This window comes from Excalfactoria chinensis, chromosome 17 (assembly GCF_039878825.1).
Source record: "Excalfactoria chinensis isolate bCotChi1 chromosome 17, bCotChi1.hap2, whole genome shotgun sequence".
Lineage (NCBI taxonomy): Eukaryota > Metazoa > Chordata > Aves > Galliformes > Phasianidae > Excalfactoria > Excalfactoria chinensis.
Genome location: NC_092841.1, coordinates 3,806,697 through 3,830,883, shown reverse-complemented (window position 1 = coordinate 3,830,883; position 24,187 = coordinate 3,806,697). Strand labels below are relative to the sequence as shown.

The 24,187-nt window shown below is 50.9% G+C and overlaps 1 protein-coding gene across 4 annotated transcripts; it reads right to left on the bottom strand.

Moving 5' to 3' along the window:
* Positions 1 to 128: 128 nt before the first annotated feature.
* MXRA7 (matrix remodeling associated 7) lies at positions 129 to 23,975 on the bottom strand. 4 transcript variants are annotated; one of them, XR_011905480.1, is made up of 5 exons: positions 23,432 to 23,975; positions 19,340 to 19,400; positions 17,154 to 17,253; positions 2,436 to 4,517; positions 129 to 255 (listed from the first exon to the last, which is right to left on the bottom strand). XR_011905480.1 is itself a non-coding variant. In XM_072351728.1 (5 exons), the coding sequence occupies exons 1-4, from the start codon at positions 23,870 to 23,872 to the stop codon at positions 15,653 to 15,655; spliced, it is 636 nt and encodes a 211-aa protein (XP_072207829.1). In that variant the 5' UTR covers positions 23,873 to 23,975; the 3' UTR covers positions 7,371 to 9,135; positions 15,606 to 15,652. The 4 variants fall into 4 exon arrangements, 3 of the variants coding, with proteins under 3 accessions (XP_072207827.1, XP_072207829.1, XP_072207828.1); XM_072351728.1 differs by lacking the exons at positions 129 to 255; positions 2,436 to 4,517 and adding exons at positions 7,371 to 9,135; positions 15,606 to 15,686; XM_072351726.1 differs by lacking the exon at positions 129 to 255 and having other exon boundaries at positions 2,091 to 4,517.
* Positions 23,976 to 24,187: the final 212 nt, after the last annotated feature.

The window sequence follows — 24,187 nt, the reverse complement described above, 5'->3', positions numbered from 1 at the left end:
ACAAAGATGACAAACCACCCTTTATTAAGAAAATATTCGCCACAAAAGCCCGGAGGAGGAGCTGACAAAAAGAATGTCCACAGCCAGAGAAGAGCTGGTGATCTTCTCACTGCTCTACCGGAACCCACCTGGAGGGGCAGCGTGGCTGACACCATCATCTGCAGGATCTTCACACCACGCAGCTGCATCGCATCCCAGGTAGAATATTCCTGTGTTGGGTGCTTCCCAGAAGGCTCTTCCTCGAGGTGCATGAACCTATGGTGCAGGGTTTTCTTTTATGTCCTTGTATCACACAGAAATTTATCTCTGTTTATGTTATATACCCACTACATCAGACTTCCTGCCATCCTTTTGCTCTCAGAATCACAGAATCAGAATCACAGAATTATCAAGGTTGGAAAAGACCTAAAAGATCATCCAGTCCAACCATCACCAATACTTCCCAGCTGAATCATATCCCTCTCCAATGTGGATGTTTGTATGTACAGATATAGGGGACAGTGCTTGCAGCCAAAGTCTCCTGAAGACCTCAGGGGCAGCATCAGGGATCCTACAGTTGACTGAATGAAGTGTAAAACCACACAGCAATTTCTCCTCCCCCACTGTGCTGACAGATTATAGAAGACAACAGGGTTGTGTGGGGCAGCGTGCAATTTCCTCAGGACATTTTAGGGATCTGTCTCATTATCCCACTCACAGCACTGTCAATTTAACAGTGCAGTGGTAGGGTTGTTGCAACTGGACTACACACAAGAGGGAAGAAGGACTAAGACAGCCTGAATATAGCTGAAAGATACAACCTCCCCCTAGAAACGAGCCTTCAGAATGCCACTTCCCCTGCTTCAGGGTGACTGGGGTTCACATGCCCTACTATTCTGCTTCCTCGTTAATGCCATGTGGCTCTATCCTACCACAAGGACAGCGGATATGACACAGGAATCCTTTGCTGCAGGTCAAGGGAACCCAGCCCACACAGGAGGAATAACTGGCAACACCTAACCTACAATTTTCATGCAGTGCTGCTTGAAACAGAAGTCTTCTTCCTTCAGACACAAGTAGTTCTCTTGACAACCAACTTCTACTCCAGTGACTGTTAGCTAACTTAGTGTACTTCACTGAGCCAACAAATACTCATCCTGAAGATGAAACAAAGCTGAGCTCTTGGGAACTGAAGGACTGAGGAAAGATTTACATGAAAAATAACAATCTGGTCCCAGTGAGGATGAATTACTCAGAACTGAAACAGGCTGGGTGGGAACCAGTGAAAATATGACTTTTCCCATATTTAGTAATTAAGTTCAGCCAGACCCAGGAATGCCAGATAAAAGGTACATCACAACATACAGGATTCATCAGAAATTTGCTAAGGAGGAAAAGACTGTGCACATCTTTCTTTGTAATTCTTGCTGAAGAAAAACAGTACCTGAGCTTTCCAGTTGTAGTTATTCAGGACCTCTGCTGTTTGCATAGAACAACAGCACCATCCAGTGGATAAACAGTACTTGCATTCCCATCCCACCACCTGCCACCTAACTATAGAAATGGCACTATGTAAGCTTTATCACAATTATAAGTGCACTAAGGCTGCACTTATATTAACCTTGGGTAAGAAAAGCTCAGACATTTTAGGAGAGTGGCAAAAGAGCTCCCCAAAGAATCAGACTTTCCACCTCCAGGCAGCTCTGTCTTTGCAGCACCGCCTCTCACCAAGTGTTCTCTGCACCAAGACTGCAATCTCTTTTCACTGCTGAGGTGGAAAAAATGACTCCAGAGGAGACAAACAGTCACCATACCTCACCCTGGGAACAGCTTCACAGCCAGACGTGCTGCAATGAGCCCACAAATGACCACACAGAGGAGGCATGCAACTCCTCCGCTATGTTTGGCCCAGTTAGTGCTGCCAGTTTTGGTGGTGTGTTGAGGCTGCTTAGGATTCCCCAGGCTGTTCCATCTGTTTCCACAGTGAAAACTCTACAGTTTGGCTTTATGTGAAAACAGTCACGCTCCCCCCAGCAGGCACAGCATTACCCTCACAGGGAAAAGGAGAGATCAGCCCACTTCTATGCAACAAAAGAAGATAAAACAAATGTAACGCTTCCTCTGTTTATTGTTACAGACACAAGTTAGCAGTTAAGGAACGTAAGCAGTACACAGCATTCTCAACAGCTGATCAGGCCGTGACTCACACACTACACATCCCTACCTCAGTGCCTGCATTCCTGACCTACTTTGGGAATTAAGGCAGCATTACCGACACGAGATTTTCTGCTTCAGAAGAAGGAACATCACACAGCTATCCCAAAGCTCCCGGCTGGGATCTACTACGTGTGTTTAATACACAAAAGGTAACTATGACTCACATGGACTCATGCTTTGCTCTGCCCCTGTCCTAGCAGAAGGCCTCACACATGACTCCAGCTCTTCATTTTCCTTACCCTCAGGAATCTTCGCCATCTGGTGCTGCTCCCATATCGCACCACCTCCCTGACTCCTCACAGCCGCTGAATAAAAGCAGCCTATTACCAGCTCACATTCTTTTGTCACACATATGGAGCCTGGACACAGAAATTAAGAGAACCAAGGACTTTGGTGAAGGGAAAACAACAAAGGTTGTTTTTGTCTTTTTTTAGTGCTACGATAGCCTCAAGACCAGCCTGGAAACTATTTGAACACACACAGCAGCAGCGCCGCCATCTTACCGTGCTGGTGGCGCCGCACTGCGCATGCGCGCCTGCCGCCGGAAGACGTGGCAACGCGGGCGGTTGCCATGGCAACGAGGCCTGCTGCTGACCCGCCCCATGCACCGCCTCTCCAGGTGGACGTGGCCTTGGGGCTTCGACGGGTTTAGCTTCGTTTCTCTCAAATACGGGCCTTGTAGATGGCAGCTTTTACTGCTGTCTTGCCACCAAGAGCATCTCGCCATTGTGGAGGTGGGATGGGTTGCTGGCAGCCACTTTTCCCTGTGTGGAACAGGCTCTGCAAGTGCCATTTAACAATGAGGTGCATGTGGAGGTGATTTTCAGACATATCCCTATGCAGAGGAGGCCCAGATATAAAAGAAGAAACAAAAACATACTCAGGAAACAAACTATACTAAGTAAAGTCTAAAAAGTCTTACAGATCTGATTTCTCATTTGCTTCCTTTCAATGATAACCTTAGGGAAAAAATCCCATTGCCCAGATGGAACAAAATTCCTAAATGGGCATTTCTTACCTTTCTTCTGTTTTACAGTTTGACAAAGGAAACTGTGGTTCCTCAACACAGCAAGATGTTGGTCTGCTTGGTTTTTCACATCGTGAGACACCTTTGACCATGTACTAAACAAGAGGACGCTCAGATATTTAGGTTCAGTCACAACTTGGTACACAAGAAGACATTCAGTTTAAATTAGGAATGCTGTCTGATTTACTCTGTCTAAACCGCCAAGGTTTGGTCAAAACTGTTCAAAACACTTGATAGCTTCACAGTGATTTCCTAAGTACATGGATTCTCACATCGTTTTTGCATTACAAGAACAGGATCTGAGTTGAACACAGTTGTCCTTGTTAAAATGCCAGTCACTTTTCTGCACTGCTTTTACCAGTGTCATGAGGTGAAGAGATGTCTTTGCTCCCGGGCTGCAGTTAGCTGCTGTTTTCACAGGCATGAAGCTGAGCTCAGCGGGGTCAGCCGGAACCATCTTGGATTTGTTTCAAAAAGCCAGTGTGAAGGGGGGATGAAGCATTCCTTTCAAGGAGATGAGAATGGCAGCTCACATCTAATCTCAGCACTAATGCTTTGGCTTTGGCTATTTGTTTTCTAACCGTAGAATTGGAAGCTTCTCTGCCAGGAGAGGTTGTGCAGTCTCCATCTGTGGAGGTTTTCAAGACCCAACAGGATAAAGCCCTGAGTAACCTGGCCTAATCTCACAGCTGATGCTGCTTTGAGCAGGAGGTTGAGCTACAAACCTCCTTACATCCCTTCCAACCTGAATTATTCTATGATACTGTTTCTTCCATCCATTTCAAACCTGTTCTTCCGTCATCTTTGGCTTCCTTCAGCTATCAAACCAATACATTACTAGGTTTGAAAGTTCATACCTACAGTGCACAACCAGGAAGAAGTTACAAGTTTAACTAGTTTATGTGACTGAGACATATGGCTCAGCCAGAAAGAGAGAAAATCTCTATGCGAGTCGAAAATGCCATTACAGTTCTTCAAGAAAAAAAAACCCAAACAACAATTAAAAGGGTGAAAAATTGCAAGTCTTAAGAAATACGTATCACCGGCCTGTATGCATTTGCAAAATAACCTGGAAATGCAAAATAACTACTGAAACACATTTATAGCACTACAATCTCCACAGTCCTCTATACTAACAGCCAAGATGACTTTTGGGCATCATCTTCACTGGCTGGATGGTTATATATCATACAATTTAAGCTGCTCCTTCATGTCTCCTTCAGACATCTCTCCAAATGTGTCACTCTTTTCCTTCATGAGCCTGAAGATGGCAGCCAGCTGCTCTCTCTGAACCCTGTCAACAAGAAAAGGAGAAGTAGGAATATCCAGTCTGGAGCAGGCACTCTGAACAAGCTCACCAAATAAAACATGAAACCAAACGTGGGTCATTTTACAAGCCCTGTTGACTGCAGGAAATCTGCCCATGCAAGATGAGAAAGGGATAGCCTCTGGTTCTGCATCCTTCACCCTCCCAGCTATCTAATTATCTTGCATGCCTCTCTGAATTTATTTACATAAGGAGATAAAACTCTGCTTTAGCACCAGCCTTGGAGGAGTAACTTAGGGCTTATCTATGCTCACAGCTTCAGAATAACTCCACATGTGGAAATCTGTAAGATCATGTCCCAATTCAGCTGGCTCTATAGCAAAAATGGATTAAGCTTCATCAGCACAGCATCATTTCATTCTGTAATAAAAGCACGCGGATGCAGAGTAATTCAGGAATAGCTGTTGAGTTTTAAATGTATATCTTACTGTAAAACCAGAGACTAGGCTGTATTCCACTGTGGACACGACTTCAACCAGCCACTGGAAGATAAGGGCACAGACTGAAATCTGCTTTGATTCAAGAGTTTGTCTGCCAGTGTCAAAAAGTGAGATGAACATTGTCCAGCAATGAGACAATTCCTCCATGGGCAGAATCTGACCAGTGGACCATTTAGCTCAGATTTCCAGCCCTATGAAATTCAACAGTTGATTTACTTCTGGCTCCTGTAAAAGATCATACCCTGTTTTTTGCCTTACCTGAAGCAGTTAACCATTGTTACACGTCCTGCAGCACAAAGATTGGTATCTGTCACAATGCTTTGTTTGAGGAATCTTTATAGGAGAGCTTATATTGTTCACATGTTTACCGCTCACTGCTTAGAGATAAGGAAGGGTCAGCTGCATGAGAATATCACGTATTCTCAAGTGCCTCATGAACAGATGCAACTGCCTGCACCTTTAGGTCAAAATGAATCTGGCAGGTCTGTGGAGTCAGAATTCAGCAATGGAAACTCAAAGCACAGATTTGCTGCAATCCAATTTGCTGTTCCTCTGTGTTTTTAGCATCATTAGACTTCCCCTCAGCTGGAAATATTGATTCTTGCTTTTATTTCTACAGTCGCCCTGTCGAGTGTCCTTTGTCCCCATCACAGCCTGCTCTCTGCACAGGGCTTTAATACACTGTAATTAATCCACTTAAATGGAGGCCATTGGTTAACCTGAGGTAGTCTTCCTGCAAATCCTGCGTGGACAAGCTATTAGCCGTTTCCATAATAGGAGCAGTAAAAATACCTATTGACAGGCAAAACCAGGACACAACCTTTACTTGAAGGAAGAGAGCACAGCATCAACAGTTAGAAGTACACACACCAAGAACCAATGGAAGGAGACAGTCAGGAATGATCTGAGGAGCCCTCACATCCCAAGTTCCTATCAGGCTCTGTGTTTTCCCCTCTGGGCTCAGCCCTGGCAAAAGCAGAAGCAGCCATCTGCCTTCCCAGCACCATCACTACAGGCAGAGCAGGAAGAAAGAACATCCTGGTAAAAGAAAGTTCATTTTCCAGTTACTTCCTATTACAATTAAAATGTAATTATCTTGAGGCCAAATGTATCTTGATGTTGGGATCTTTTGGTTACGAAAGCTCTAGCCACAGGCTGGATTTGTTTATCCCTTCTGCACGTTTCTGTGCTTACATGAAACACATCCGACTGCCCTTTCCAGACCAGAGGAGGTGAAGCACAGTTCATTATTGATCAGTGTTTTATTTTGGATCACCACTGGGTACCACAGGGCACATTTCCAGACTGATGTGGAGAAATCCAATACACGTCTTTGCCCCACATGTCAGAAATACGTGCCAGCTGCGAATGCTCCGCACAGATCCGCATCCATCACTTATTATCTCACAGACATTAACATTACTGAAACCTTCAGCTGCTTATAGCTCTATTTCCTTGTATTCTTGTCTCCAAAACTGAGTTCACTGACAATCCCCACTTCTTTTTAAAACACAGCGTCAATACATCTTGTCTATCCCCTTGACTTTTAAATTTCATGACCGTACCTTTGAAAGCAGAAATAAAAAAGAGCTGTTACTGCTCTGCACTTCTTAATCCACAACAAAGGGAGAGCAAAACAAAGATAAGGAGAGAAAAGAGCCTGGGAAAGAGGAGTAAGACATCAAAAACATGAAACTGAATTCAAAAAGGAGTTTCTGCTATCAAAGGCGACCTTGTAAAACAACTTTGTAGTGCTCCAGGTTGTATTTTCCTGATGGTTTCAGATCAAAACTATCCCATTCACAAGGAAAATCGTTCTCTCTTCCCGTAAGCGCTGTCCTCAAAGCCACTTGGCTTCAAGAAGTCAAAGAGGATTTTACTTATTGCTGACAAAATAGATTAATGAAGGATTTTTCAAAGCAGCCTAATTGCTCTTGATAGGGAATCGAGTTTGCATGCTTAACTCCCTTAGGCTCCTTTAGGCGCTTCAGTCTACAACTTTCACAATTAGCTGGAGTTTTGGAGCAGTTAGCTGTAGGTGTGTTAAAGCAGATCTGAGCTTCAGGAGCTGCTGAGCGTCTGTGTTCATAGCAACTGAAATCCTGGGCAAAGCTCCGCTTTGGGGAACTTTGCTAATTGCTCCAGAGCCAAGCAAGGTCAGGATGCTACTGCAACACTCAGCTGCCCCAGCAGAAACAAGGGAGAACCCCAGACTTTCACCACCAGCCTGACTCTATTCCTATTGAAGTCAATGGAGTCACTTATGGGGTAAAAGGCACAAGAAAACAGAACGTACCTCTAACCTAAAGTCCAGATTTTCAACACAAGTCTCTTGAGGAAGAAGTTACAAGCTGCTGGAAACAGGGAGAGCAGGCACAAAGCAAATAAACTATTCAAAGGTTTATTGGACCAAACAAAGGCAATTTTTACAGATTCAAGCCACTAGAATTACAGTCCTTCGTATAAGAGCCACCATCAGATACAAAACAAACAGACAGAACAGAAGTAAAAAATACCCAGACAGCCATTTGAGTTGAAGAAATAGTTTGACTCGCTGCCACTAGCAAAAATCCGGACTCAACTATAGACTTTGCTGGATGTACGTATTGCCATGTAACAAACACAATGTATATAAGGCATTCTTTGCATAGTTGGGTGCTTGGGACACAGAGTCAGCTAGCCAGCACCGAAGGGAGACAGCGGCTGTACTAGTGGGGTGTTGAAGCAGAGGGTGTGCCTAAATTCATATGCAAACCACTGAACACGCTTGCAGTTGTTGGCTGGGAAGGGGCAGTCCAGCCTCTTCTAAAGCCGAAGCCTCCTGCTGTTCTTTAAATGAGCCCTTTTATTTAAGAATTTGCCAACCCCAGGCGCTGGAAAAGACAACTGTGTACAAGGTTTCAAGTATCGTCTGCATAGGAATTAAAAAGGAAAGGAAAAAAATAAAGAAGAAAAAAAAAAAATAAAGAAAAAGCAGCCTGTTGGTTTTCTGATATGTTTGCAGCTTTAGCCAAGAGGCTGTTGTCCTGCAGCTAGAGAGGAATTTGAAGGACACGTTCCCGGCCAGCCCGGTGTTTCTACAACATCACTAGGGGACTTGGGCCCTCTTCTCACTCTCACAAACCAGCTGGCTTTCATTTGCAGCCTGCTGTGCCTGAAGCAGGCCTGTGCAACCAGCCAAATTCATCCCCTGATAGAGCTGAGGTGCTGAGGTGTGGCTGCTGTGGACAAGCCACTGGGCTCGCAAGATAAAAGGGCAATGGGACAGCAAGCGGGCAGAGGAATGGGGAGGGTGTCTCTTCCAGGACCCCCCCAGTCTCATCCTGAGCTGGGGGAGCCCACAGTGCCATAGCTAACTCCTTGGGTCTCACCTCTTGGGAACAGAGCAGGGAAGCATGAATCCAGATAACAACAGCCGAAGTGTGGTCTCCTAAGCCTTCAACCACAAACCCAACAGCTAAGCTATCAACCTTCATCACTTCTCCAGTCTTCCATCTACCTGCAAGACCAGCAATTTGCTAAAATAACTACAGAAGTAAGATTTGAGTCAGCTACCATCTTCCCTCCCTTACTTTGATCCCGCTTTGTGCCTCCACCCCTTGGAATAAAGCAATGTTACACCATGTTTGAAATCACAGCCAGTTCCCACTCCCCAGCAATACAGAGGGATTTGGCTCTAAGAAGAAACAACTTGGTAGTCTGGTAGAAGATCCAGGCCGGTCTGGGAGATGAGCTACAGTTCACCCACCCCTCTAAAGAAACACTGAATTCACGGCAGGGCTAATACGTGGTGATGCACATAACTAATAGGCTTGCTGCAAATTTGGTATCCAATTTGGGTTCTGTTTGAAGGAGAGGGAGAAAGGTTCATTTAGGACATCCCAGCCCCCCCAAACACAACTCAAGTCACTCCTTGGGCCCAGCCCCAGTCCATGGAGACACACAACAGGATCTCCTTAAACTTGATACCACAGGAGTTTTTTGAAGAACTCAACTTCAGACCAAGAGGGGATGCCAAGTTTTGAGGGCTTATGGATTCTCTTATGGGTGTGTTTAGTTGCTTTTGGTATTTCTCTCAAGCCTTTAAAGATGCCAAGGGATGCCTTTAGGAGGAGGCTAGGGACAACTTCATATAGTCTTCAGTTCTGCAAAGAGAAACAAGGAGAGAAGAGAAATATTACAGTTATTTCACCCCTCAGGATGGTTTCAGGTTATTATTCACATTAATGAGCAAGGGGATAACTCAGTGTGTGCAGAGGGGAAGGCAAGTCGGCTTTCTCCCTCTGGGATGAGTAAGTTACTGTTTGCAAACCACGTGCCTCAAAGCAGGAGGCACATCGCTTCATCCACTGCAGCAGGATAGCTGAAACCCAGTCAAAGAAGTGCAGATCCTCTCGTCTGGCACCAAACCTGAATTGCAGTCTTTCTTTCTGACCTATGATGAGAGCTGAAGCAGCCCAGCTAACTGGAAACCTTCATTAGCTCCAAGGATTACTGCCTCACTGTCCCATGCAGAACTGCCTTAGGCTGCTGGCACAGCCCAGATTCCTCCTGCCACCTGCAACCAGATGAGCCAGGATCCAGCACTGGCTTCACCATGCAGTACGTCTGCTCATGATCTACTGATCTGTCTGACCAAAGAAAGGAGGCAAAACCAACAGACTCTACAAACCTCAGGGCTTCCTTCCTCTCCTAATGTCTCAGGGAAGGAGGGTGAGATTATTAAATACGTTCTATGGGTGGAGACATCCAGGCATTCCCCAAGGTCTTGCAGCATGCATGTTGTTAGCATGAATTTGGTCCCTAATTCTCAGCTTGAACCCTTCAGATGCTCTTCCCTGACTGCTGCAGCTGCTCTTGTGGATATACACAGATGTACCACAGCCTAATGCCCCTGAATTCAGTAGGGTTCACAATCCATAACACCTGAGTCTCATTCAGAAATCACCTGCTCCTTACAGCTACAACATAAAGGCAATTTACAACCTCATTTCTTCCTTATTCCTCTGCAAAAAGGTTCAACCGTCTGCTGTTTCATACAGACACTCTGCAACCTGGGTCCTGGATGGGAGATGCAGGCTGAAGCCTCACAACAGCCCGGGGTTCCTCAGGCAGTGCTGGGGATGCTCAGTGGCTGGCCCATTATGACAAAGAAAGGAAATGCTCCAGAGTGGATAATCAGTCTGTGGGATTCGCTGTGCTGACGGTCAGATCATCCTGCTCAAGCCACACAAGCTTAATCAGATTTTACACATGAGGGCATAAGCTCATTGCCACGGGGGCCCAGAAGGAGAAGTCCCCTCCAGCGTGCCACAGTTGGAGTGGGGAGGGATGGAGGACATCAGGGAGAGCACATGGGGCTCAGATGCATCCCCTCTGCATGGATGCTCACCTGAAGGACAGGGCCAGGCAGACAGTAGGAGTGAGATCTTAAACAAAACATGGACTTGATGGAGGATATCTGTCAAAACCACAAACTCCCCATCTGCAAAACAGGGATACCCCTTTCTGCTCCTGGAGCAAGGTGGGAGAGGGATTAAAGAGCATGAGGCAGACTGTCGTGGGAACATCAGAGCCATATAATCCCCCAAACTGAGAAGCTCTGACATTGCTGCCATGGAGCCTGAGAGACTTAATCATTTTGGGATGGAGGCTGAGCTACGAGCCACTGCCTATCCTTGGGTCTCCTTTCCATTTGACGTGGATGATGAAATCAGCCTTGCCAGCATTCTTTCCCCTGACAGCACATGAATCAATCCAGGTTATGGCCTTCTTTTACTGGAAGTCTGTATGGATTATTTCTTCACATATAGATTATCCAAATTGTTCTGGCCCCAGCTAAGGGCCAAGTCAATAAATCATACCTTTGATCAACTGGATGTGGTTATATGCAAGGAGCAACTGGAGAATAAGGAGCTTAGAGAAGGGCAGGTCGTTGGTTGAGAACAGCTCAGGAGCTGAAGGTTGGAACACTGGAGCATGAGGTTGACCAAAGCCTGAGGTAACTGGTCTCTGCTGCTGAGGGCAGGGGAAGGACATTTTTATCCCTTCCTTTTTGTCCTGGTTGCAGTTCCTCTATGAACTGACATCAGCATCTCCAGCACAGATGGAAACCAATTGTTTCTCTGATGGCCTCAGAAGCATTGCCCTCACTCCAGCTCAGCAATGATATTGGCACTGGGGCATGGACTTCTTGTCTTAGAGAGCAGACTAATGTCTCAGTGCTAATGTCCCTCATGCAGTCAAAATCCACAGCAGGAGGTCAGAAATCCCACAGCTCATCCACAGCCCATAGCTTTCCAGAGGAGCCTTGACACTCTCCAAGAAGGTCCCTAAACATCTTGCTCTAACCACCTCTGGGAATTGCTTGCAGCCTTTTCAGGAAGAATTTCATCTGGAAAGCTGATTTCCAGAAGCGTGGAGCATTCCCAGCTCCTTTCCCTAGCAGGTAAAGCAGGCACTCAGCTTCTCAGGAGCATCAGTCATCTGGTCTGAAGTGCTGGCAAGGAAGGCACATACCTTCTGGCGTCAGGCTCTTCTCGCTCCAAGACTATGATTCACCTTTGAGGCTCGAGAGCAGTGAGGAAAGGCCATGGGCACTGGGCCTGGCATTGGGAAACCAAGATCCCTCCCAAGCATTTTCCTCCCATCTTACTACAGTCTCATCACCATCACTTCCTATGTCTCTACCCTTGGGGTAGATACCACCTCACTTCTGGCAGTGACCATCATGTCCAGGACCACTGTACTGCAGGAACAACACGAGAAAGGACATACTAAATCTAAGCTTTCCCTTTGGTCCCAAGGCTGTGGGCCAGTTGCTTCAGTCAGTGGGTAACACATGGAGAGAGAACTTAACAGCGGAACATGGAGAGACGGTGCTTTAAGAAGGAAGAGTGAGAGAGTGAAAGGTATCAGCGGGAGAATTTACCTACACAGATCTGAAATTCCTCCGGTGGGACCAAACAGCCAGAAGGTGCACAGGACCTCAGGGATGCTTGTTGCTCCTCAGCACACCAAGAAGGCAGCTGAGGCTGCCAGAGTGCGTGCAATTAGGAGCAGAGTCCCAGCAGCTCAAGGACAAGGCTGACAAGGCTGAGCTGCCCTTGCTCAGTGCCATTTCAAGGCAGAAGCCTCCTACGCTTCCCAGCCACAGCAGTGACAGCTGAAAAGGCCACAGCACAGCCAGGAAGGCAGTTTGAGCTCTGCTAGCTCAGCTCACCTCCTCCAGTTCCATGCTCACCCCTTTGCAGTGCTCCTGGACCCCCTTAGTCCATGTCACAGAAGTGGAGAAAGCAACAGATGGGCCAACCTATGCTTCCGTGCCTGGCTTCCTGCAGCCCGTGGTGCCGTAGGAGAGGCAGCCCAGGCTCCTAGAGAGTTAGCAGAGAGAACAGCAAGCTGCCCATGCTGCGTGGGGTTAAGCAGAAGCAAATGGAGCCAAGTTGTGAGCGCTGGGTGAGGGAGACGCAGAGCAGCCACAAGCTGGGACAGTTCAGGAGCTCAGCCAAAAGGAAGAACCAAAGAGCTCAAAAGGAGGGTCTGAAACCTCATCCCAGGGCTGGGGACTCGCAGCCTGCAGAGGCTGTGGGGGAGCTGGTGGAGGGATCCCCTTGGGATGGAAGAGGAAGGGCCCTACTGGCTTCCCCTTTCCCTGTGGTTCCAAGGGAGGCATCCTGAGCTGCTCTGTGGGACTCATGACTCAAGCAGATGCTCTATAAATAGGGCCTGAGTTCAGCTCCACTGACTCCTCATAGACATTTTCCCTGTGGAGGAGCATCATAGCTAGGGGAACTTGGTGGGTACCCCCACTTCCCTTTCCACCAAGGGGCTGTTTTGTGGCTGAAGGCAGCCTTCCCCATAGCCAGTGCCATCCCCATGGCTGGTGGCCGCATTGAAGTGGTGATCAGCCTGATCAAACCCAGCTCCACATCCAGTGTTTGCAGCCCCCTGCTGCTACTCCTCCTCCCTCAGCCCAGGACGACTATCGTGCTGCAGGAGATAAAGAGCAAACAAATAATAAAAACCCAAAGAAAGCCAAACTTACCAGCTTCCCTCATCCAAATGAAGCACCATGCTGGACAGGAAAGGACAGCAAGCAAGCAAGCCAGGGCTATGTGATGGCAATGCAGGAAGTGGACAGGGACAGATGCAGATGGAGAGCTCTCCTGAAATACAACCTCCCCCAACTCAGGCCACCCACTTATTTCTGGAGGGCCAGCAGTGGATGTGTTCAAAAATCAGTCAAAACCCATCATCTAAATCCCAGCAGCTGCTTCCTGCCCTTGTGTTCTCAAGTCATCACTGCAAGCATTGTCTGGTTCAAAACGGCACTTCGGCACGGTTCTCCCTACAGCCGCAGCTGCATCCCCATTTGATCCAGGATGTCTGGCAGAGCAAGGGATGGCTTTCTCCTCTCTGCCTTTCCCTGCAGCTAAGGTCTGCCCATGCACCCTGCCTTGCTGAAACTCCAGGGTCCAAGCCTGAGTTTATTTAGCACACCTTGTAATCAAGAAGCATTCTGTACTCAGCTGAGGGCCAGCCAGCTTTCCATTGCTAAATGATCACCACAAAAAGGACAGAGGGTGAAATTTATAGCCATCCTATTCCCTTTGCTTGCATAAGCCTAGCTTGGATTCAAGCAGTGCCTTCTCAACCCACCCATGGCTGGCCAGGAGAGCCAGAGAACTGATCCTAGAAGAGCCGAGCTGACCATGGGAACCATGCCTACTAGCAAAGCAAATGCAGCAGCCCTTCCTATCTTCTTCCCAGCTTTACAGAGGTTGGACTGTGGTACCACTGAGCCATCCACGAGCACACCTACAAGCAGCAGGCTCAGAGAAGTCTGGGGCAATGAGTTTCACTCAGACACTGCCTTAAGGGACTGAGAGTGCTGTGGGGCTTTGTCCAGCTCTGGAGGTGCCCTCCTATTTGCAGCTGGGCCCCTCTGGGTCAGGGACTTTGTTGTCCCATTTTTCTTGCTTTCCCCTTCCCACTCCACTCCCGGCATTACTTTAGGCTGTGCAAAACCACAAACATCCAAGTACACAGGCAGAAAGCACAGCCTCTGCTTAGTGCTGCAGCCCACGCAGCAATGAGAAGCATCTTGGTGTCTTCACACTGCCCACGAAAGGTGACTGATGGGGAAATGCAGCTGCAGCGCCCACATCCTGGGGGCAGCTTCTGCTTTTCTACCTCCATTTTTCTCCCTAAACCTCAGAAACAAGCGAAGACAAAGAGGAGAGACCTTCCTATGGACTGTCATGTGGGGTCTGCTTTCTCTTCAGCCCGCACACCTATGGAAGAGTGGAAAGGACTCAGCATCACCAAGGCCAACCAGGACTCACTGGGACTTGCTCTATCTTGGAGAAAGAGAGAACTGAAAACAAAAACCTAAGGGAATCTCTCACCTGGTTGTTTCCTTTGGTACTAAAGCAGAGCCTTGTTGCAGCTGGCAGTGCTCACTGCACAAACAAACCCACTAACAGCCCTATGGGCTGTACCTGTGCCCACTCCGGTCCCACATCCCCATGTGTTGCACCATGGCAGCTGCAGATGGGAACAGGCAGCCAAAAGCCTCAGGTGCAGAAGAGATGGATTTGGGAGCTATGCAGAGCTGCTTTGACTCAAGGCTGCATCCTCCCCCTGCTCCCTTCCCCTTCCTGCTCAGGCTGCTTTTTCCCCCCAGAGGAACAAACACTACGTGCTTCTGTTCTCAAAGTGCTGGTAACCCACCAGGTGTGCAGTGCCACCAGCCAAGCAGATGTATTTGCCAACAGGAGTTACCGGCCTCCCCTCCTGAGAAGTCCTGCTATTTTTTTTTAAGACTGAAGTAATCAAAAAGCAGGAAGTTGCATCACTCAATGAAGGTCACATTCCTTCCCCTTTGAGTCCAGATTTAGCACCAGCTTGAAGCCACAAGATTCAAGTGAATGGCAGGCAATGCAACCACAACTTCAGGAGCGATGCAGAGTATGAGCAGAAGTGGGGTTTTGTTTAAACAACCCTTCCTACTGCATGTCTCTGCTCTCCTACAGGCACACAGGCCCTCTCTCAATAGCATTTCCAATATCAGGTGTTCCCAAATGAAGGGCTCCTGATGACAGATGAGACCACAACAGAAAGTCCCAATGGAGGCTTTGCATTCTGGGGATGCTGCTTCCAATCTGCTTCCCACAGGTGTCTGCTGGTCCATGGGACAACTGGAGGGTTGGCAGCAGGCTGAGCCCCCACCTCTAGCTACGTGCCCTAGGGCGAACCACCAGCTCACTCCACTGCCCTCATTTTCCACGTCAGGAAATAGAAGCGTTTATGGGATGTCTGAGCTGAGGTACCCATATGGAAGAGCTGAGCACCTGGACATGAGAGCCCTCCATTCCAGGTCCCTTTGGAGTGCTTGTGGAAGTGAGATGGAACAGGGGGGAGCGGACTCATTAATCTGTTATGGGGAGGGAAGAAGGAAGGTGGGTGGGGAGGTGGGACAGATGGCTCAGGAATAAACCCCCCCCCCTAAAATGAAACCCAAAAGCCAAAAAAGAAAGAAAGAACCCAACCCAACCACATTAGCAGAGGTTATCAATGGTACCACTACTTCTAAGAAACGGCGCGTCCTTACCAAACAGATTTGCAAGAATGTTTGTGGCCGAGGACCTAAGGTACTTGCTACAGAGATGTGAGATCAGAGGTCAGCTCAATCCTGCAACATAAAGGTGGCAAACCTGGGTCACAGCGGGTCTGCAGTGGTCAGGGTGCAGAATGTATGGAACCAGGGAGAGGGATGGGGCTGCCGAGGGGCCGGGCTGAGCTGCTGCCCTCTGCTCACCTGGACCCCTTACAGCACCCTGAAATGAGAAGCTGCTGATGGCACAAGGAAGAACTGAGGGAAGAAAATAAGCCAGCAACAAAGCAGGACAAAAGTAAAAACATGAATTCATCAAGCTGCTGTAAGGAAATGAACGACATAAACAGGGAAAAGAGACAGCAAAAAGGAGCAGTAGGAAAACACGCTGCAAACGGCCCCTCGTTGTGGGAGCTGCTGAGAGCTTCTAAAGGATCCTCGGTGCCATCTGTCAGCCCTCGGGGCACAGCTCTGCCCTGCAACACGAGCACTGATACCCATCCTTCAGTCCAGAGCTCAAAACCTTGGTTGGGGATGCAGTGAGACCCGATGTCCCCTCACCATCCCCAGTAACCCTGGTGGCATTTGTTGCCACGAAGGAGCCAGCCCTGCAGGTCTCCTGTTTGAACCCCCACGCAGTGATTGCTCAGTTGGCTGCTGGAGCTGCAGATGCAGTGAGTTTAAACATGCCTTCTGCGGTGGATTTTTGTGCTGGTGCTTAGCAGGATCCCCAAAACCAATTCCCATTGAGCCCTGAGGGTTTCATTCACATGCACTCCGTTCATTCCACCATCCCTTCCCCATGTGAAAGCAGTGATGCCAACAGACCTGGCTAAGTGTTGTACAGGCTCCAGGCATGATAAAGATATAACAACAGGAAGAAAGCAAATATTTCCTGATGCCAGCAATGCAGGGTCAGCCCAGAGGCAGCCAGAGCTGGCTTGCATGGCTGAGACCAGGGTGTACAGCCTAAGCAGAGCTCAGCTCCTAGCAGTGCTGCACAGCAGTGAGCCCTGAGACCTGAAAGGGAAAGCATCCCTTGGTGTGAAAGTGGGGCTAAACCAAAGGGAAATGGTGCAGGATCAGCATGTTTGGGGCAGCCTGCATGGAGAGCTGTGGCCCACAGCCCTTCCATTGGGATGACAAGGGAGGGACCGGCATCTCCTCAGCTTGCTGTGGGCCACACGGGATATGGAGCTCTGAAGCTCCACATTCACTCCCTTTGCTCCAGTATTTCAGAGCTGTACCCAAACCCTCAGGCTATTGACAGTGCAAAGGGAGGAGAGGGGGCAGTCAGAGCCTCAATGGATGGAAATCAACACGGTGCCAATGGGTGCATGGACATACACCAGCTTGCACCAGGTGAGACATTGGCTCTGAGCATCCAGAGAAGGAGCTTGCCCAGCTCCAGTGATACAGACAACACCGCAGCCCTGTTTCTCCTCAATCCCTGTGACTGTATTTGTGACGCTGTGAGATCTTGCTTCAAGAAAGTGCCAGCCGAATGGGCTTAGGTGAGAAGGGAACAAAGGACACCCAGCATACCTCTGTTCTTCCTCGAGTTCTTCTTTGGTCATCATTGACTTGTATTGGTTTCCCCTCAGCTTTCCAGGGCTGTATTTAAAAGAGAACGTCTCATCTGCAGCTGGAGAGGGCAGGACAAAGGAGAGAAGGAGATGGTGTGAGACAGAAAGCACCTGAGATGGACATTCAGCACCCATGGGCTGGAGCTGCCTGCCCAGCCCCGCTCCCATGCATTCACCCCATGAGACTTCCACCATCAGTTCCAGAACCTCAGGAAACCCATAGAAAGTATCTCCCCTCCTGCCCAGGGGCCCTTTCCAGACCTCTTCATCTCAGCCTTGGGTTAATTAGTGCTAGAGCTCACAGACCCCAAGGCAAAGCCGATCCTTTTCCAATCGGATTTCATTAGAGCGCTGTTTGCTTTTAGAAACCTCTCCCCTTCCTTATCTTCCCAGAGGCAGCAGAGAACAGCAGCAGAGGGGGATGATCCAAAGGGTGGCCCTGGGGGGCTCGTGGAGCTGCTTATCTGCAGCTGCTGATGCACAGACCTTTATCTGCCAAGGACTGTGGGACGGGGCTGCCTCGTGTCAGCCGCTCAGCACAGCTGTACCCACAGCTGCTGCCCTCATAGAGCCCTGGGGCTCCTTCTGAGCAATCCAACAAACAGAAGATGCTGTCCCAGGGATGCACAGGCAGTCAGACATCACATGTTACCCACAAACCCACTGTCCTGAGTGATACCTCCGGGCACCACCGAGACCCCATCAAAGTGGTCCTAAAAGTGTATGGAAAGAAAAATCAGCTGCTGCTGCTTTGGGAGATACTGGGTGGGAAAGAATAGAAAGAGGGTGTAACATCCTGTTCCTTGCCCTGGTGCAGCCCAGGAGCTGTTTCATTACCTTTGTACAGCTTGCCTGATTTCAAGGACAATTCAAACCACTTCCCCCACACAGTTCTCTGCCAAAGAGATTTTGCCTGTCCAAAAAGGGCAGTTTAATTGCTGCCCTACCAGAAAGGAACAAGCAGAGAGGAGGAGAGGCAGCCACCTATCACCTATTCACTGCCCACGTGTTGCGGCTTTGGGAACTGCTGGATGCTTTCTGAGCTCAGGAACTTTCTTTGCAGACTGAAAACAAACTTCAGGAAGCACAGAGCAGGGAGGCAGGGCTTTCACGTGGCCGGCTGCAGAGCGCAGATATGACCTACTTACCAGGAGCCTGGCCGGGAGAGTATTAGAGAAAATATTTGTCTTTCATCTCTCTTTTCCTGCATTGCATTGCAAGTGCTGGCAGTGGCTGGGCTGGGTGAGAGCCCTCTGAGCTCAGCAGTCACCTCCTGATTTCCATCTCCCAAAGTGGGGCTGGGTTACTCTTGTGCATGATGGGTTCATGGGGATGCTGAGCCATGAGCCATGCCCATCTCTATCTGAGCTGCCCCAAAATAGCCATGAACCTAAAAGGGCAAACCTTGGCAGAGCATCACCACCGAGCATCCTTTGGGCAGCAGACGCCCATCATTCATCCAACCAGATCTACCAGACCCAATGACACCAGTGATGCTGTATGGAAGCCCAGCAGGGTGGAACACATACATGTCTTTGTAGAACCCAGTCCCCTGCAGAAGGAAGGCGCTTCTCCCACCTTGTGAGATTAAAATGTGATTCCCTGTGGCATTAGGGTAATCCTCCTGAGCCTGGGGATTGCCATGCTGTGCCTTACCCAGGGTGGGAGGAAAGTGGGGCAGGGCAGGGGGAGCACCAGCACAGGGGGGATGTGCCAGCAGTGAGCAGAGCCCCAGGACACGCTGCTGCTTGATGGACCATCTGCTTTGTTTTCTCTGAGCACAGTCACCCCAATGGGGCAATTCATCATTTTCCAATCAACTAATTGAGTAATTAGTTAAATGTGGCTCTGCTTAAAGACCCCAGAGATGTGCCTGGAGGGGAGGAAGGAGCTTTTGGGATGCTGCTCTATGGCAAACAGCCCACAGGATCATGGGAAGCAAGGTGAAAAGCTGCTCATCTGCTCCCAGGTAGTTAGAAATACAGACTCCTTCCCCTGGGCTGTCATTCTCTTGTGTGTGAATCCCAGTTTCCTTTCATTTTGGGATGTTGGGCCCTTCTCCCCTGCACTGCTCAGGGATAGGGGCCCATCCCCAGGCACTGGGGCTCAGCTTTTCAGACCATCCCCTGCTGTCCCAGCACTTACCATCATCATCCTCTGTCTCTTTCACCATCAGCTTCTCACTATCTGAGTCTGGATCTTCCTCCTGCAGAGGGAAAAGACAGAGCAGCCATGAGCACAAGGTGCTGCTCTGCATCACCCATGAGAGCCCTCGAGGTTGGGTACTGCCTCCTTGTCCCATGCTGAGAAGAGGGGAAAGGGATACTTGCTAATGAGCAGTGTTCATTAGTCTGCTTCCTTCTCCCTGCTCAGCAGTGTCATGAGAACGGCCATGTCTCCATGCCCACGGGGCTGCCATTAAAGTCATTTCCTCCCTTGGGCCCTCAAGCACCAAAAATAACCCCAGGAGCAGGGAGGGAGGTTTGGAGCTGGGTCCAGGGCTTGGAAGGGCCCAGCAAGAGGAGCATCCATCCCACTCAGGCATGGGCAGACAAAGCTGACCCCAGCAGGAGCCATCTCAGCTCAGGATGCACAGGGAGGAATCCAACAGCACGGAGTTTTAACACAAACCAAGTCTGGAAGTTTTGGGGGTGCCTCCCACGAGCTGCAATGAGCTTTGTCAAGGCCGGATGCTTTGCAGATGGAGTGCAGGGAGGGAGAGAACGGCTCCAGCCCCGGAGATAAGGCTGGGATGCAGGCAATGCCCACACACGTGTCTGCATCACACAGGAAGAAAGACAGGGGGAACCAGGACGGACCCCACACTGTGTTTGCAGCACATGGCTTTATATCCACTTCTAAGCGTGGCACTGCTTGGTTTGTCATCAGTGAGGAATGCGCATTATTCACAGCCCCTTGGCTTCTCCTCACCACCCAGCTCCCCAGAAGGACGCGTGGCTGACACCCCAGCAGCCACCTCTATTTTGAGCCACGCTTCCAAACATGGGCACTCACTGCTGACACCTGGGCATCCCCGGGGCCAGCAGAGCAGCACCCAATGGAGCAGCATTGGGAGGGGATGTTCAGCCCTGGCCCTGGGGGTGCTCCCAGGGAAAGGGAACATTCCTGCTCCAACCCACTGGAAGAAACATTTGATGGGAGCAGAGGGGGAGCAGCCTGGGCTGCCATGTGCTGTGGTCACACTGGGGAGCCCTCCTCGTGGCAGCTGCTTGCTCACTACAGCACAGCATTTTTCTGCTCGGAGACAGATGCCAGCAGCTCCCTTCCCCCCACGCTACAGCCCTGACTTCCACAGCCCCGTCCTTCTATCTGTCTGGTTGGGAGCAGCTCCCCCAGTCAGCCCATGGGATGCATACAAGGATGAGGCAGGCACTGCTCCTGGCCATAGGTACAGGTCCAAGGAGCACATTTGCACCCTGAACACACAGACAGAGCCTAGAAAAGCCCCCCTCCCCAAGACAGCCTTTACCCCACAGTCACACAGGGATGTGGTGATGCTGAACCACAGCGCTGCAGAGCAGGGGAAGGCACAGCAGCAGCCCTGGGGATGCTGATGCAGCAGTCAGGCTGCCAGGATAGCAGAGCAGCTTCTGCAGAGCTGACACTGGCCGGCACAACCAGTACGTGAGTGGGATGGTCACCCCCAGCAGGAGCTGCCGGGTGGTCCCATGAGCAATATCACCAAATCACAGCCCCCCTAAACACTGAGCAGGGTTAAAATCCCCCAAGTCATTACCTTAAATAACAATGCAGCAATATCTTGGCTTTTGGCAGACCTTGGCTGTAGGGCTTAAGCATTTGTTAGCTCATCACAAATGTGCTTTGCCCTTTAGCTTCCATGGCCAGCGAGCAAACGCCCACGTGTGAGCCTGACTTGGGCAGTGCAGGCTGCAGGCAAAAGCAGCAGCAAGGATGGGACCCCTGGGGAGGTTTGGGCCCCCCAAAGGCCCACTTGTGGCTTTCCCACCCTATGAATCCTCTCCCAGCCCTAAAGCAGCTCTCAGGTGGGAAAGCCTCCCCTCTGTCACATGGCGATATAGGCTGGGCTCCCCATCACCCAGTTTTCAGCTCATTTACGGCCAACCAGAGCCGGTTCCTCCATCCTCACAGTAGGTTCCCCCTCCTCTAAAAGGACACGAGGGGCTGCTGGGCCCCCCCACCCCTTCTCCAATCCCACGGGCAGGATGGGGACAAGCAGAGCTCCTCATCCATCCCAACTGCAGGGAAATGGGAAGGTCCCGGGCTGCAAAGAGGGGGGAGAAAATTGCCCTGGAAGCTCCCAGCCCCACGTTGCCATTTATGGCTGCGCCTTCTGATCCAAGCCTGATGCAAGAGCTTGCAAGAGGAAGGCGGGAGGGAGACAGACAGAAAAAGAGAAGCCAGGAGGGAAAGGGGAAGGAAGAAGCCATTGGAAAGTGGTGGGGAAGGAAGGTGTTGGGCAGAGTTTGGCACAGCAGCAGCCCCTGGGTAAGGCAGGAGAACTAATGGGAGAACTGGGGATTTCTGCTCCTTTCCCCAATTCACTCCCCCTCTTTCAGCCCTGCCCAGCAGACAGAGCATCACCTTGCCCTATAGGGTGGGAGCTGGCACCTTGTAGGACAGAGGCAGAGAATGGAGCATGAAGGCAGCAGGAGGGAACACAGACAGCAGGGTGATGCACTGAGCGCACCGACGCTGCTTCATCCATCTGCACTTGCTTCAGTGCTTGGTGGCTGCAGAGGGTCTGGAGCAGCACGTGCTGAGCAGACAGCAGGAGAAAGGAGAAAGGCCTCGGAGTGCTGAGCACAGCCCACCGCTGTCTGATGTATTGGGTCTGCTGAGAAGCCTACAGCAGTACAGATACTGCCTGAGCCTCTGCTGAGTCACATTGAGGGACCGCAGCCCTCAGCCACGAGTAGGGAAGGGATCATTTCCAGCCTGTGCAGCTCTCAATGCTCCAACCAAACTCCTTCCCATCCGCACCTGTAACACCTGCCTTGCACTGAGCACAGTGCCCTCCAGGCCGTGGCTGTGCTCAGTGGGGCACCCATAGGGGACAGGAGCACCCCATGCAGACGGTCACCTTTGTGCAGACAGAACTGCAGTGCCACATTCCTAAAGGAGGTGTGGGTTGCAGTGGTGTCTGCTCAGGGAAACGGGACTGAAGAGCAGCCAGGAGGGAGGAGAAACATTCCCAATTCATGTTAATGACACAACAGAGGAACTGCACGTCCTGGGTGCTGCTGAGCGATTCCAGCTGGGATGCAGCCAGTGAATGGCAGCCCTGAGGCTCCCCGGCCCTACAAAGCACTCAGAGCACTGATAAATCCCATAAATCACCCCAGAGATGGACAGATGTTCCCCGTGCTTTCGGGATGCTGTGACGATGGGGGTCTGCTTGAGAGCCATCCCTGTGGCCAAAGGATGATGCTGAGACTCAGGGAAGGAAATGGGAGATGGAGGAGGTGGGAGGGGGGTGAGGTCCCAGCACACAGGGCCAGGCAGTGCCCTGGGGATCAACAAGGGACACAGAAGTACCAACCCACTGGGACTCGCCCACTGTGCTCCGGTGAGTCAGTGGTGATGCCTTCCAAGACAACGGCCGTCTGTCTGTCTGTCTGTACACTGCCCAGCAGCCTGGATGCAGTCACCGAGGATTAGCAATGCTGCTAAGAATAGCCAGCAGGCAGCCAGGCCCCAGGGCCGCGCTCCCCAACCCAAACACGTCTGCATGCCCTGCATCCCTCCTGGGCTCCTGAGCCGCCCTATTGCCTGCATCCCCCACTGAGACAAGGGGTGGCCCCAGGAGGAGCACAGTGAGTTTGGGCCCCTCGGGGTCCGCAGGCCCGTGGCTCAGAGCATTAGTATATCACCCATAGAAGCCAGCAGGGTGAACTCCTTCCACGGCCGCTGGGTCACCCTTTTATTTTTAAACAAGATCCGGAGCTGGAGGAGGATTTACCAGGCAGTGCTGCCCACCCCCCCCATAGTTCAAGCAGGGGTCACCGCTCAGGGTGGGAAGCCTGTAGGATGCTGGGGGGGGGAGGGAGGAGAGGTTGGAGGAGGAAGACCTCCCTGGGACAGCAGCTGGGGCAGCCTAATGCTGCAGGGGGATTGTTTGATGCAACCTACAAAAGAGTGGGGACAGAAAGTGCACACACACCCCGAGCAGCTCCTGGGAAAGGACGTGCAGCCCCCGCATGCAATTCACCTTCCCTCAAGCCTCCCTCCCCTCACCTTACTCTCTTCCTCCTCCTCTTCCTCCTCCTGCTGCTGCTCCCGGTGTTCGGCGGCGGGAGGCGGCCGGGGGATGCTCTCGGGGCTCCGCTCGGCCGTGGGTTTCTGCTCAGCCACCACCTCCTCCTCCTCCTCCTTCTTCTCTTCCTTCTGCTTCTCCTCCTCCTTCTCCTTCCCCTCGCCGCCCGCCCCGACCTCCTCCACCGGCACCCTGCTCCCCTCTACCCCCGGCCCCTCAGCCGCTCCCTGCGGCTCCGCTTCGCCCCCGGCGCCCGAGCTCGGCTCTTCCCTGCTCGGCTCCGCTTTGCTCGGCTCCGGCTGCCGCTCCGCCGCCCGCTGCCCCTCGCCGCCCCGCAGCTTCACAAAGACGGAAGCGAGGACGATGGCCAGGACGGTGAAGAGCAACGGGACGGCCAGGTACAGGTCCACGGCCACGTCCATGCTGCCGGAGCTCGAGTGCGCGGCCACCCGCTCGGCCTGCGGCGGGGCTGGGCAGGCTCTCAGCTGCCTTCACCCGGCGTCATCTCCCTCGGCCCTGCCCACAGCCCCGGCCCCTTCCCCTCCCCGCCCAACCCCGAGCCTGCCCCAAGGATGGGGGAGAACACCGCTCCGGGCTGGATGGGCTCTTGGAGGGCAGGATGGAGGGCCAGCTGGGCTCCGTGCGATGCTCAGACCTTGCCAGCCCTTGCTGGGAGCTGGCATCGCACGGCAGGATGTCCCTGATGCGAGGAGCATCAATGTCAAACCCCAGAGCAT